Source organism: Geotrypetes seraphini, chromosome 12 (genome assembly GCF_902459505.1).
Source record: "Geotrypetes seraphini chromosome 12, aGeoSer1.1, whole genome shotgun sequence".
NCBI classification, from domain to species: Eukaryota; Metazoa; Chordata; class Amphibia; order Gymnophiona; family Dermophiidae; genus Geotrypetes; species Geotrypetes seraphini.
Window position 1 is genome coordinate 60,498,145 of NC_047095.1, and position 16,310 is coordinate 60,514,454.

General features: G+C 45.1%; 1 protein-coding gene across 6 annotated transcripts in view; it reads right to left on the bottom strand.

Annotated features, from left to right (window-relative positions):
- Positions 1-16,310, bottom strand: part of LOC117346033 — a 113,089-nt gene that overhangs the window by 17,849 nt on the left and 78,930 nt on the right. For all 6 annotated transcript variants that reach the window (XM_033915255.1, XM_033915254.1, XM_033915256.1 and 3 more), the window contains one exon: positions 3,756-3,792. In XM_033915255.1, the coding sequence (XP_033771146.1) occupies positions 3,756-3,792 (37 nt within the window). The remainder of the gene's footprint in view (positions 1-3,755; positions 3,793-16,310) is intronic.

Below are 16,310 nucleotides of genomic sequence, written 5' to 3' on the forward strand. Positions count from 1 at the left end.
CTGTGAAAACCTTACTCTTTACAAACCCAGCTCCTTGAAGACCCACGTCTACACCCCAGACGTATGGAATCCCAGACACCACAAAATATACCAAACGGAATCTCGCTAAAACTTGCATGCCACCGCAAATATAACCTGAATTACTATCACATTCTCTGACAACAAAGATGCACTCACCTGCAAAGAAAAGCCATTTCACCTCAATGTATATCTACACTGAAAATGCTGCAATTTAAACCACCTTATGTCCACTAAGTCTGTATTTGTAAGTCTGCATGTTATGTTTATACTGTAATTGCTGTAATTTAAACCCCTTTGTCCATGCTGCAAATGCTGTGTAAAATCTGTATATCTCATTAAAATTTGTCCTACCTATACTATGAATGTACTCCTGTAACCTGTTCTGAGCTCTTTTGGGAGGATGGGCTAAATAAATGACTAAATAAATAAAATAAATGTTTCCCAATCAGAATCTCAATTAACTCCTGCTCTATTTTATTTATATTAGTTTATTTGATTTTTACCCTTGTGGAGCTATTTATTATTAAGATACATTCTTACTTTGGGCTCTTTCTTTGGCTATACCCACAATTTGCTGTCATAGTTACACCAAAGCATGTAATGTTCAATAGGACTCTAATCTTTTATTATATTCTCTCGGAGAGGAATTAAAAAGAGTAGGCTTTAAAAGATACAGCTATGAGTTCTGACAATTAAGTTCACAAACTTGCCAGCGTGTGCTTATGTTGGCAGCACTATACAAACAGTTTGGTAAAGTTTCATAACCTTGGTATGTCAGTATCTCACAGCTGTGTTCGTGTCGATGTGTGGCGGCGTCTTGCTGAGTGGCATTCATTATTGCTGTTAAGAACATAAGAACATAAGCCGTGCCTCTGCTGGGTCAGACCTGAGGTCCATCATGCCCAGCAGTCCGCTCACGCGGCGGCCCATCAGGTCCAGGACCTGTATACTAGCCCTCTATCTATACCCTTCTATCCCCTTTTCCTTCAGAAAATTGTCCAATTCCTTCTTGAACTCCAATACTGTACTCTGTCCTATCACGCCCTCTGGAAGCGCGTTCCAGGTGTCCACCACCCGTTGCGTGTTTTTGTGTGCCGTCGCAAGAATGTTGGAGTTTGAATTAGAGCAACGAACAAACATTAAATTTCTTGATAAACTTGGCAAGAGTGGAAGTGAAATCAGGGACATGTTAGTCTAAGTTTATGGGGATAATACCATTAAGAAAATGGCAGTGTACAAATGAATGAAACGTTTTTCTGTGGGGAGAGAAAGCATCACTGATGGAGAGGTCAGGGTAGCCAGTAACGAGCAGAACTGATGAAAACATTGCAAAAATTCATTGAATTGTGCGTCAAAATCGTTGGCTGACTATAAGAATAGACCAAGTCAACATCAATAGAGAAACAAGAAAATCTTAACTGAAAATCTTGCCATGAGAAAGGTGTAAAAATGGTCCTGAAGAAGCTCATCGATGAACAAAAGAAAAGGAGAGTCGAAGTTTGTCAAGACCTTTTGGAGAGGCAAGATGACGTTTTCGGCTGTGTTATCATTGGTAATGAAAATGGGTGTACCAATACGACCCTGAAACAAAACGTCAAAGGGCACAATGAAAATCAGCCAATTCTCCATGACCAAAAAAGTTCCATCAGTCCAAATCAAGAGTCAAAACGATGTTGCTAACCTTTTTTTGATATTGGAGAAATTATTCATTATGAATTTGTACCAACTGGACAAACAGTTAACCAAGTTTACTATTTGGAATTGCTGCGTGTAAAAGTTAGATGAAAATGACCTGAACTTTTCGCCAACAACTCATGGCTCTTGCATCACAACAATGCACCAGTTCACATGGTACTCTCTTTTTAGCCAGTAAACAAATAACTGTATTAGAACTGTACTGGAACACCCTCCCTACTGTGGCAGGGATGCCTGGTTGGGTTCCCTGCTGTAATGAACAAGGTTTTGGCCTCTGCAACATCACAGTGGCTCCCATGCCCACTGCTATACTCAAGCTGTACTACTAGCAGCTGTACCAAAAATCAACACTCAAACTCTTGTCAGGAAAAAAAAAATTTCTGTTTAATAAAGTTTCATAGTTCATTCACTGTTCATGTCAGATGGCAAAACATGATTTGGGACCCCCCTCAACCCCCCCCAAAAGCCCAATTCTTTCTTTAGAATCCACACAGTTCTGATTAGAACATAACTTCAGCAAACTGGCCCCAGTTACCGGTTCAAACGTCTATAGAACTCCGGCTCAACAATAAGTTTCACTTCAGGACCTTCCCACAAAAATATGAGCTTTCAACTTTTCTTTCTTGCTTGTTTGCTTAAAAAGGAACAAAGGTCAGATATCTCAGTCCTTTCCCTTTTAGCATGCACTCTTCAAACTCAGGAGAAATCAAACCCAGTTTCTTTTCACAACTCCTGCTTCAAAACTCTTAAGCTTTACTTTTGCTGCAGCTGTTAACCAGCCTCAATTACCATACAGCCTAAACGGAAAAGCAAAATCCCTTCAGATGGATTCCTCCCGTCCAATCTGTAAAGCACACAATTATGCAAACAGTAATGCTGCATTCCCTTAGTATCAGACTGTAGTAATCCACCTTTATCACAGTGTCTCTAATGTCTTGGAGCAATGCAGTGAAAAAACAAGGTTTTGAGAGAAAACAAAACTACACATTCTTCTTCAGGCAGAACATTTGTTTCCCCAAGGTTTCAGTTCCCAGTCTTAAGTGCTCTGCTCCAGCAGCTCTGGCAAAAAGCACACAAAGAGCAACTTTCCTTTGTGCCACAGAAAAACAAACAGTTTAACCTGCATTGGGCTGTGGTCACATGTCCATGTTCTCTTCCTCCTCCAGTTCTGGATAAGAATTTTCCCACTGCATGGCAAGGTCAGGGCAGCTAACTCCTGCCAAGGTTTCTTCCTCTGGGCTTAATTCCCCCATCTCCAGTCAATGGATGGTGCTGGCTTTCCACAGGCTCCTTCCTACTCCTCCCCCTCTCAGCTGGGTAGCTTCCTGGAATAAAGGGCTCTGCATTACCTTGCCCCACCCCCTTAGCAGCCTCAAGCAAATTCTTAAAGGAGCCATTACTCCTAAACCTGGGTTTTAAACTGGTGCTTCTTAAAGGCCCAGTAATAAATCTCTGGATTTTGGGAAGTTGTGTCTTTCTCTTCTAGGGCATCTTCAGCATAGACCTGCACTCAGTGGAGGGACTAGGGGCTTGGGGGCACATGATTCACGATCATCGCTGTGCAGGGTCCCTGTCACACTACTCACCTGATCTGACTCCCAATGACTTTCTTTACCCGAAGGGTTACAGAAAAAAATCCAGAGTCGATTCCTTCTGCAGAGCATGTGGCGATGGGGGAAATTACCCGCTTGTCCAGAATGACATACCTACTGCACTAGAAAATGTTGTGGAACTTTCAAATAGTGTTATCATACTGTATAATATTACCACTTTTGTAAAGTAACTCTCTATCCTGCTGATATCTTGTGTAGTAAATGTTACCGCAAAAATGCAATTCAAATATTACGATAAAAATCTAACTTTACTAAGGGTCCTTTTATCAAGCTGTGCTAGAGGATTTTAGCGCGAGCCAGCATAGTAAATGCTCCGACACTCGTAAAATTCCTAAGAGTGTTGGAGCACTTACCTTGCTGGCCCACACTAAAAACCTCTAGCACAGCTTGATAAAAGGATCCCTAAAAAACAAATCATATACTTACAAGAAATTGAATCTTCTTGTTCATTGCTGTTGATAACCTGTAAACAAAATTTAAAATATATGACTAAAGAAATTAACAATATTTAATAGCCATGTCTAACAGTCCAATGAGATAGAAGTTGTTATACCTTTGCTCTCCCCACCCCCAAAACAGAGGATGACTCTTTTATACCCAGTTTGCTGTTTCTGCTTAATTTGAAATAAACAACATCCACCCAGATTCAGTGCTCTGCCACTGACATCAATGCAGGTTGATTTGAAAATACAGTTCAGTCCACAGTGAAAGGGAATGCCTAAGAATGGGCATCCCTAAAGGAAGAGGAGTGTGGTTGTCCATGGAGAGCTCTTTGAAGTGACTAGGGCATTTATGTTGGCTTGGGATAGACATATTAAGAGATGGGGGTCCTAAGAATCTGGAGAGTTTTAGTTGGTTTCCTGACTCAGCTTCTACTAATTTAAATTTAATAATTGTTTCCTTCGAAAAGGAACACAGTTGAGATAAGCAATTGGGCAATGAGACCTCCATTCGGCCATTAAACGCCATTGGGTCAATATTCGGCTACTGCTGTAACCATTTTTTTTAAACACCCACCATGGCAGTTAATATGAGAGTGAACAGCCCTGTGTATATGAATAATGGACAACTTTTCTACAGGACCTGGTGGTAAATTTCTCACATTTTGCTTGCACTAAGAGAAAAGGCATGGGAATTTACATACCATCTTATAATGATTACAATCAAAGTGGTTTACATATTATATGCAGGCACTTATTTTGTACCTGAGCAACAGAGGATTAAGATCTCAGACAGCAGTACAAACTATTAGTACAGGTCTACCCTTTCCTTATTGTTCTTCCCTAACCTATTGTATTTTCCCTTTGTGTTGCACTTTTCTTTAACGATTGTTGTTCTTCCCCACTTTCCCATTGTTTGAAGTAGGTCCATACGTCTTATCAGTGCTTTATTATGACACTTGGATTTTATCCAGTATCCCCAGTTTTAATATGTTTTTATGTAATTTTATATTGTACACCGCTTAGAAACCTGATTAAGCGGTTTAAAAAATCTTTTAATAAACTTGAAACTATTTGTTCCTTTCTTTACTGACTGTAGTTCTTTGCTTCTTCCTCTTGTTACTTTTGTTTGTCTGGTGTATGTACTGACATATCCCCCTGTAATGATATGTTTTTAGTTTATTAGTCTTTTAGTGTTGAAACAGTTTTTTATTGAAAAGTCACAAGACAATAAAAAAAAATATACACAAAGAACAACACTAACAAGATCCCCAGAACCCCCCCCACAGCAATCCATGGGGAAGGGTTAGCCCAGGACCCACAGTACCTTCAGAACCCAAATAAAAAACCAGGTAATCTGCACACCAAAAATTCTCACTCACAAGGAGAACAGGCCCCATACCAACCCCCCATCCACAACACCCCCCTGCTCCCCCATCCTCAAAACCCCCCACCCCCATACCTCCCATCCTTCAATCCACCAGATACAATTCCCACCCCTCAGAACTGGGAAAAACCAAACCCACCCCTATCATTACCCACACTAGCCCACCATGCCCCTTAAACACCCTAGCCTCCCTTCCTCACCCTCATACCTCCCTTCCCACCTCACACCTCTCCCAAATCATTCAGAAGAAGACTGCGACCCTTGGGGTGCAACTGCTGAATATACGGATCCCAGACCTTCATAAAGTGCTGCCCCCTCTTCCGAGACCCTATCGCGTCCCTGGCCTCCCAACAGGCCAGTTGGTGCACATCCGCTCTCCAAAGCCAAAACCCAGGAGGAGCGTCAGAAGTCCAACATTTCAGAATGCCTTTCCTTGCCACCAGACTAAGCTTCCGACACAAAAGTCGGCTCGCGCCTCTTAACGTTCCCCAGGCCCCAGGGAGATCCAATACCAATTGCTCCGGGGTACCAGCCAGGGCAAGATGTAGCGCCTCACGCATATAATGCAGGACCTCCCGCCAATACAGCTGAACCAAGCTACACCCCCAAAACATGTGACCAAAAGTCCCTTCTCCCTCCCCACATTTAGGACACATCATAGTGAGAGCCCCACGCAATAAAAATATTGTTTAGGCGTGAGATACGCACGATAGAGCACCCTATAATAGCACTCCCGCAAAATCACACTTCGCGTCAAGGAGGGAACTCCCTTAATGTGAGCCAAAAAATCCCAAGCCTGTAAAGACACCTGCAAATCCACCTCACAACCCCTCCTATATCCATCCCACCCTTTACAGGATTCCACCTGCTCCAAACATTTGGAAATCATGGACTCCGAAAGTTCCTCCCCTGAGTCCATAGCGAAAAAATCGCGCAATCTAGAGCCCATGTGAGTGCTCCAGTGGTCATGATCTAAGGTCGCCCAAAAATGCTTCAAGTGACAATAAGCAAATCTATTTCCCCATTTATCCCCCACCCGACCCCGCAACTCATCATACCCTATCAAATCACCTTCTGGCGTCATCTTAGGTTCCAATTTCCAAACCCCCTCCCGTTCCCAAGTAGCAAAAGCCACATTATCATTCCCTAGAGAAAAAGGAGCATGGCCCCACAGCGGGATCTGGTCAGTGACCACCGGATCACCATCCAAGTGACGCATCAGCCAAATCCAAGCCTCCTGCAGAGATTTCACCACCAAGCTGGAATGCAAATGCACTGGTAACTGTCCACACGATAAATGCAACAACGAAAATAGGTGAGCTGACGCATAATAAGCCCGCTCCATCTGCACCGGGGTAAACTTAGAAGACCCCGTTAGCCAATCCCCTAAATGCCGTAATAGGCAAGCATAATTATAGCGCTGCATATCAGGTAAACCTAAACTCCCCACCCCTCTCCCTCCCTGCAAACACACCAACGACAACTTAACTTTCTTACGCACCCATATAAATTTAGAAAATAAACCTTGTACTGTCTGCAAATCTCTCCTAAGAAGACACAGGGGAAGAGTCTGAAACAAATAAAGCCATCTCGGCAAAATCATCATCTGAAGCAACTGAATCCTCCCGGACAACGAGAGGGGCAACGAGCGCCAACTCTCCAACCAAGTGCGCGTAGTCTGTATCAAACACGGGACATTCAATTTATATAAGTCCTTAACATCCATAGCTATCCACACCCCAAGATAACGAAAGCCCCCTTAGCCCACCGTAAAGGAAACGGAGTCCCCCACCCCTCCTGAATATCCACCGAGGAAGCCAGCACTTCCGACTTGGACAAATTAAGCCGCAGGCTGGCATAATCACCATATTCTCTCAAAAGGTCCAATAATACCGGCAATGAACGTTCAGGTTCCACTATATGCGCCAATAAGTCATCTGCATATGCTGCCAACGTAAACTGATGGTTCCCCACCTGAAACCCTCCCACCGTAGGCATCACATAGACATCCCTAATCAAGGGGTCAAGAGTCAAGGCAAAAAGGAGCGGCGACAAAGGACATCCCTGACGCGTCCACAAAAAAATGGGAAAAAGACCTGACTCCAAACCATTTACCAAAATACGAGCCTGCAGCAACGCATAAAGGGCACGCACCGCAGAGAAAAAAAATACCCAAACCCATACGCTTCCAACGTATCAAACAAAAATTCCCAATGAACCCGGTCGAAAGCCTTTTCCGCATCAAAGCTCATCAATATCGACCGTTGTTGTCAATGAGCTCGCATTTCCAAAGAGAGCAATAATTTACGCATACTCCGAGCGATTGACCGGCCTTTCACAAACCCAACTTGTGCCTCATGCAAAATGCGGGGTAAGACCTTTGCCAATCTATTAGCCATGATTTTTGCTAATAATTTAACCTCCACATTCAACAAGGATATAGGTCGGTAAGCCTCTGGCACCGTAGGGTCCTTCCCTGGCTTAGGAAGAACCAAAATACGGGCTATATTCAAATGCTCCGGTAAGGCCTCCGCCTGTATCATAACATTAAATGCTTGAGCTAACGGCTGTACTATACCCACTCCCAATATCTTCTAGAAATCATTCCGAAACCCATCTTCCCCAGAAGCCTTCATCAGAGGGCTCTGGACAATCACGGTATACACCTCCTCGGGCGTAACCAAAGCCTCCAAGGTTGCATGTTCCAGTGAGTTGAGCCTTGGGTGAGCTATATTCCCAAGATACAGAGAGCCTCTCAAACCCCCTCCATCCGGGGCACCATATAATTGCGTATAATATTGCTGAAAGATGTCACAAATGCCCTGATCAGTATGAACCTTCTTCCCCCCGGGATCTTTTAACGTCACTATCGATTTGGACCCCCGTTCCGGAGCTACCAAGCAGTCCATCAATTTCCCACCCTTCTGGCCATGTCGATACAACTGATATCTGTAGTACGCCAACGATTTACGCGCTCGCTGATGTAACAACTCGTTAAGAGTCAGTTGGATTTCCAAATACCGGGCCTGGTCCACATCGCGATGAGTGCTGCCAAAATCCCTACGCGCCTGACGTAAGTCCCTCTCCAATCGCAGAATCTCCCGGTCACGCATCTTGTGCACATGACTAGTATAACTAATGATTGCCCCATGCAACACCGCTTTCGCTGCCTCCCAATAAAGCACCGGGTGATCTTTATGCGCTATATTATTAAGGGTATAACTCCGCCATTGCTCGCTCAACATCTCCTGAAACCGAACATCATTATAAAGATAAAGAGGAAACACCCAACGTCTCCATCAGTCTTGACCATCATCCACTGCCAACTGCAACCACACCCAGGCATGATCAGAAATAACAGGTACCCCGAGGGCATAAAACATCGCCCTGAGTTCCAGAAAATTGATGTGTAATTTTTGCTCATTGACAGTCCAAAAACCCTGAGCTTGTAGATTGTCCATATGCGCCCCCCAGGCATAAGGGAATGCGTCTGTAGTGATGATCTTGTGATGAGGTGGCAATTGAAAAAGGAGACCTCTGGAAAGATTGGAGGAGGTCATCCACCAACACAGAGACTGCAGAAGAGACGATGTGACGGATATGTGCTTCGAGAGACGATCCTTGGCTTGAGACCACAGGGACGCTAGAGTCCATTGAGGAGTACGCAGATGAAGTCTTGCCAGAGGTGTGACCTGGACCGTGGAAGCCATATGACCCAGAAGAACTATCATGGGTCTGGCAGAGATGGTCTGAAGAGGAAGCAATTGCTGACAGAGACAGATGAGAGTCTGAAGTGGATCTGGTGGAAGGAACGCCCTCATCAGAGTAGTGTCCAGAATTGCTCCAATGAATTGGAGACGCTGTGTTGAAATGAGATTTGATTTGGGAAAATTGACTTCGAATCCTAGAAGCTGAAGAAGAGAGATGGTTTGAGATGTCACATGAGCCACTCTCTGAGAGGAAATCTCCTTGATTAACCAGTCGTCCAGGTAGGGAAAGACCTGGAGACCGTGTAGCCGTAGACAAGCTCCCACCACAATGAGGCATTTTGTGAATACTCGGGGAGAAGATGCCAATCCGAAGAGAAGAACCTTGTACTGGTAATGTTGATGATGAATTTGAAACCGAAGATACTTCCGAGAGGCCGGATGCATGGGTATAGCGTGTACGCTTCTTTGAGGTCTAGGAAGCATAGCCAATCGTTGAGATTGAGATGAGGATACAGGAGAGCTAGTGACAACATCCTTAATTTTTCCCTGACCAAGAAGTTGATGAGAGCTCTGAGATCCAAAATGGGTCTGAGTCCTCCTGTCTTCTTGAGAACCAAGAAGTAACGGGAATAAAACCCCTTCCCCTGCTGTTCGAGAGGAACTTCTTCGATGGTATTTAGCTGAAGAAGAGATTGTACTTCTTGAAGAAGAACAGAGGACTGTGCAGGGTCCAAAGCAGACTCTTTTGGAAGGCAGTCTGGAGGAAGAGTCTGGAAATGAAAAGTGTAACCCTGATGAACGATGGTGAGAACCCAATGGTCCGAAGTAATGAGTTCCCAACGGCTGATGAACCACTGAAGATGACCCCCTATAGGCTGAGGCAATGGATGAGAAATGTGAAGATTAGCTATGCTCCGAAGAAACAGGTCAAAAGGGCTGCTGAGATTTAGGTTGTGCAGCCGGTTGTTGCTGCTGATGTTGACGAGGCTGCTGTTGTTGAGGTTGGCGTGGTCTCCGAGGTTGAGACTGAGGTTGTTGTAGGGGTCTAGCAGCAAACCTACGTTGGTATGTAGATTTTGGCCTGAAAGGACGAGTAGGTGGAGGCTTTTTCTTGTTCTTGATTAAAGTATCCCACCTGGTTTCATGAGCTAAGAGCTTCTGGGTCGTAGTATCTAAAGACTCACCAAAAAGCTCATCGCCCCAAACAAGGAGCATTGGCCAGACAATCCTGATGATTAACATTCAATTCAGAAACTCGAAGCCAAACTAACCTTCTCATGGCAACAGACATGGCGGTAGCTCTGGAGGTAAGCTCAAAGGTATCATAAACAGAGCGAACCAAGAACTTTTGTAATTGTAACAAGGAAGCAATATGCTGCTGAAAAAGAGAAAGCTTTCGGTCAGGTAAATATTTCTGGAAAGCAGACACTTGTTGAATTAAATATTTAAGGTAAAATGAGAAATGGAAAGCATAATTTCCAGATCGATTGGCAAGCATAGAATTTTGAAATAAACGTTTGCCAAAACGATCCATAGTTTTACCCTCTCTGCCAGGAGGAACAGAAGCATAAACACTGGCACCTGCAGATTTCTTAAGAGTAGACTCAACAAGGAGATATTCATGAGGCAGTTGTGGCTTATCAAAACCAGGAAGAGCTACCACCCTGTAAAGAGAGTCCAGCTTCCGGGGAGCTACTGGAATAGTTAACGGAGTTTCTAAATTTTTATAATAAGTCTCCCTAAAAATGTCATAAAGAGGGAGCTTAAGAAACTCCTTAGGAGGTTGATCAAAATTTAATGCATCCAAAAATGCCTTAGATTTTTTAGAATCAGATTAAAGAGGGATGGAAAGTGCCTCTGACATTTCCCTCAAGAACTTAGAAAAGGAGGTCTGTTCAGGCTTTGAAACAGGCTCCCTAGAAGAACCATCCTCATCTGAGGAAGCCTCTTCGGCTGTAAGAATAGGTTCCTCAGAGCCTTCCCAAAGATCCGAGTCTTTTGTCGATGGAACCTGGGAATTGGGTGTCGAAGGCTCGACATGCTTAGTCTTCCGAAGAGACTTGCCTGATTTGACCGACATCGTCTCAGGCGATGTCGAGCCGAATCCGACATTGCACCCGAAGACAAAACTGTTGGCACCGATGACATTTTCTTAGTGGGTGTCGGTGTCAAGATGGATGTCCGCATCCAGACCTGGTCGATGCCGCCAAAGTCGATGCCGAGACCATGTGCTCAGACCGAGCCGACACCGGAGGAGCCGGTGTCACCATGATCGGGAGCAATAGTTGAAATTTCTCTCGTAACTGCTCTCGCAATTGCTCTTTAACCACCTCGAGAGACTGCACCGGTACTTCTTGCTTTTTCCTCGGTACCTTAGGTGCTGCTCTGCGCTCTGGAGATGAGGAGGCCGATGACGAGGCACTCACCTCTAACGTAGCTGAGTGTTTTTTAGCACGCCTCAGGTCGGCAGGACTTGACTCACTGCAGTAATGACCTGAGGATTAGAAAGGGAAGAAGGCTTCTTAGCCGGTTTACTCACGGACACCGAGGGAGAATCCTGCAATGTCGAATGGTGCGAAGTCGACTTCGGCGTAGACTCCGACGCTAGTACCGATGCCAAGTCTCCTTCCATAGCGGGCCCGAATAATAATCGCTGCTGGATTTGTTGGTTTCGAAGTGTCCTTTTCTGAAGAGAAGAACAACGAGAACAGAATTCAGCCTTATGGTCCGGCCCGAGGCACTGAAGGCACCAGCGATGTGGGTCCGTGAAGGAAATCGGACGATTACACCGTCCGCACATTGTAAACCCTGTAGATCAGGGGTGTCAATGAATATGCATATGATCTATGTGCATGCACTGCTTTCAATGCATATTCATTGGGGAAATCCTGAAAACCCAACTGGATTGCGGCCCTCAAGGAGGGACTTTGAGATCCCTGCCGTAGATGGTCGTGCCATTGAAGGGAAAACGGCCTCAGCCAAGTCGAAGGTTGAGGCTGAAAAGAGGCCCCACCGGGCTGCGTGCGTAAAAGTGAAAAAGTAAAAAAAAATTTTTTTTATTTTAAATAAAAGAAAAAGAAATAAGGATTAAATCCTAGAAAAAAATAAGAAAAAAGAAGTACCGTGCGAGCGAGAAGGCAGTGAAAAAGACGCACGTCAAAAGAGAGCAACTGACTAGCTCCGCGGAAACTAAATAACTGTCGGACCACGTGCCTCTGTTGGGCGGGAAGGCACTCGCGCATGTGCGGTGCGGGCATCAAGAACTTTATAAGTTCTTAGAGTGTTCCATACCGAGGGCTCCGTGGTGATGTCACCCATTCATGAGAATATTGGCCTGCTTGTCCTGGGATAATGCTTGATAGAAGTGGAGTTAAATGGGAATCTTTACCCTGCGCTGGTGGACTCTGGCAGTTCCAAGACACTTGTCTGCAGAGAAACCATGGACCAATCGCAAATAAACCATGACCATGCGTGCTCAGTATCCTACAGCCCAAGTCGCCCTCAAGAGTCTCGTTGGGGAGGCTCGGCTGGAAATAGTGGTTTTGCTGCAGCTGCCTTACCCAGTTGTGGTGGGCCAGGACTTTATAAAACTTGAAGCTAGCTGGACAGGGTAACCTACAGCTTACCCAGGGACCCCGGAAGTCGAAGAATTAAAGACCCGCCTGCAGCAGAGAGGAGATTGTCCAACAGCAGGTAGCTCATCTAAAATCTTCTGTTATAGGGGAAAACACCCTCCAGGGAATGATGACATGGTGGTGACTCTGGGCAGTTCCAAGGAATCCTTGGGGGAGAGAAGGTCTGGGGTGCTCATAAATATTATTGCCCTCCACCCTTTAGGGGCTCACCCCTTGGTAATGCAGGCACTCACCCTATTAGGGATGAGCTGAAGGGAGAGTATGATAAAGAAGTTTTCATCACCACCAGGTAGCAGGGGGCGCTAACCAAAGAGGGGAGAACTAGAGCTCCCAGAGTGCCCCTGTACTTGACAGCTCTATGCTGAGTCAGAGGGGCAAGACTCAAACAGGGAGAAGTATTTCTGCCCCAAATCAGAATCAATCAGAGAGGTTCCTGAGAAAGGAACTCCTTGTTTGCCTAGACCTAAGCTGAGGCAGAGCTTTGACAAACGATTTAATGCCTGTAGCAGCTTGGCTGAGGTAAGCCACATATATATATTCCATGTTTATTTTTGAGTGAGGCAAACAAACAATAAAGAAAGGTTTTTGTTTCTGTGAAAAATGTGTGTGTGCTAACTGCTCCTGCCAATCCAGGAGAATCTGCCACAAGCTGTAAAAGGGGAAGTACTATTAATAGATGATTTTAATATGCCGGATGTTGATTGGGGTATCCCTATTTTGGGGTCTCTTAAAAGTAGAGAGATCCTGGATTCTCTACAAGGAGAACTTTTCCAGCAGTTGGTAATATAACTCATGTGGGATGGAGCCATATTGGACTTAGTGCTTACAAACAGGGAAAACAGACAAATCTGATCAACTTCTTTGACTGGGTGAACAGAGAATGGGATAGAGGGAAAGCACTTTACCATAGTTCGATGATGATTAAAAAACTGCTAACCTTAATTCAATATCCAAGAGACATTCACATAAACTTGTTCAAAATGGTATGGTTACTATTTGCAAGCCTTTGGCTAATGGTCATCAGAAGCTTATTGGGCTTACACTTAGACCAACATCTCAGAAACACAATCCTAGTTATCATATCTGACCTAAAAAAAATTGCAGCCAAATATTATGGACAACACATCACAGAAGTGTCTGACAAATTGGACAACGTACTATACAATATTCAAGTGATTACTTCATATACTAGGAAAACTCAGCATAGAAATCACAACATGGAACTCTGAAATCCATTATTTATGAAGATCTGAATATCAATCACTCTTCATCATTACTACCAATTCCTTGTTATGTATCCAAGATATGATCATAGAATCTGAACTTTATTGCCTTCATTGTAGAAATCTGGCTAAAGCACAATTCAGATCCCCTAATCCTACAAATCTGCCCATAGTAATCTGCTATAAAATGATACAAGTAAACAGACATAAGAAATAAGGAAATAAGAAAAGAAATAAGGAGGGGGAATAGCAATAATATATAAAAGCTTTTTTGAATATAGAGAAAGTGAACTCCTTATGTGAATCAGACAGAAATCCTAATTTGCCAACTAAAACATGACTCTGTAGAACAGCCTCTAAGCCTTATGCTTTACTACAGACCTCCTGGACCCTGGCCCAAATGTGCTACTCCAAAGGTATATGAATTCATATCAAATGCTACACTATCATGTTCCTCCTTGATATTGTTAAGTGATTTTAATTTACTTTTAGAAAATAATTTAGATGAAGATACATATGACCTTGATAATTTATCCTTTTTATATACAACAGCCGATCATACACACCAAAAAGGCTACTCGCTGGATATGGTCACAGCAAATGAACTGAATGGTCACCTTTAGTCTGAACAGACCACTATCTATGCAGATTCCCTCTAAACCAGTGGTCTCAAACTCGCGGCCCACCAGGTACTATTTTGAGGCCCTCGGTAATCACAAAAGTACAATAAAACCGTTTCTTGATCATATGTCTCTTTAGCTATAAATTACAGTATTATTATTATTACTAGTCTTATAGCCCGTTACATTAACGGGTGCTAGAATATATGTGTGTGTGTGTCTCTATTTCTTTCTCTCTCTCTCCTTAGCCGCTTTCTTTCTTTCTGTCTTTCTTTTTCCTTGGCTGTCCATCACCACCCCTTGCCTGCTCCCCCTGTCCATTCTCCCTTCCTTTTACCTCCCCTGTGTCTACCACCACCCCTTCACAGCTCTCCTTATGCAGCAGCAGCCTTTCTCCCTTTGTTTTACCTACCCCCTGTCCAGCAGCACCTTCCTTCTCCCCCTGTCCAACATTAGGCCTCTGTTCCTTTTTCTTCACCCCCCCCCTGTCCATCAGCACCTCTTTCCTTCTCCCCCTGTCCAGCAGTAGGCGTCCCTTCCTTTTTCTCCCCCCTCCTCCTTCTTATCACTATGATACACTTACCTTGCTCTGCCCCTGATCAGAGATTCCCGACAGCCGCCCAGTTGCACCCATTGGAAAAGTTCCCTCTGCGGCATCCCGCACCCCTCCTGACGCGACTCCCGCTGTCTTTCTTTCTGTCTGTCTCTGTCCCTGGCCCCCTTTGTCTGTTTGTCTTTCTGTGTATCTCCCTGCCCCTGTGTCTTTCTTCTTTTCTTTCTGTGTCCCTTCCTCCCTCTGTCTGTCTGTCCAAAGCAGCATTCCCTCCCCACACACCAGTTCCCTGTGCACCTGCCCCTGTGTCTTTCTTCTTGTCTTTCTGTCTCCCTTCCTCCCTCTGTCTGTCTGTCCAAAGCAGCATTCCTTCCTCCTCCATTTCCCTCCCCCCACACCAGTTCCCTGTGCACCTTCCCCTGTGTCTTTCTTCTTGTAGCATTTCCTCTACCCCCTTTCCCTCCCCACAGTTGCGACTACAAACACGGGCCCGAGTCCTTTGCGGCCCCCCCTTCCCTTCCCTTACCGCAGGCCCGACTGGCGATTTAAGCAGCGTGTCAGCAGTCTTCACACGCTGATTCGGGTCCTTCTACTGCCCAGATTTACTCTGGCACGTCCGGAGCAAATCAGGGCAGTAGAAGGGCCCGAAGCAGCGTGTGAAGACTGCTGACACGCTGCTTAAATCGCCAGTCGGGCTCGCGGTAAGAGAAGAGGGGGGGCGGCAAATGACTCGGGTCCCGGGCAGCGGAAAGTTGCAGGGCTCCTCGGTGGGGGCGCTGAGTGGCCGCGAACCCTCTCCTCCCAGACCCCCCCCCCTGGAGGAACGGAGATCGGCGGCTACAGCCGCTGGCTTCGGCGTCTTCTATCCACTGCGGCCAACCCTAGCGGAAACAGGAAGTAGTCAGAGAGGGCGGCCGCAGTGGACAGAAGACAGCAAAGCCAGCGTTAGCGCGGTGCAGCGCTTTTCTCTTCATTGAAAAGCGGGTGAGCCGGCGAGAAGGAGGAGGTGGTGGTTTTGGCAGTGAGTGAGGGCGGGAGGGGGCAGTGAGTGAGGGCGGTAGGGGGGAGTCGCCGGCTGTGCTGTGCTTTCCCGATCTGTCCACCGCATACGCACGCTAGCCACGGACCTACATATCACGGATCAGGGATTACAGATCACGCTGGTCTGAGTGCGCATGCGCGGCTAGCTTTTTATTATATAGGATTATTAATAAGGCTTAGCCAAAAGGAAAGATTTATAAACTATAAAGAGTTTTACCTCATGCAAAATTGTAATTTCTTTAATAAGACATTAACTATTTTTTCTGAGGCCCTCCAAGTACCTACAATTCCAAAATGTGGCCCTGCAAAGGGTTGGAGTTGGAGTCTACTGGCTAAACTGTAGATCTTCTTGACCAAACCTAAGCTCAAAAG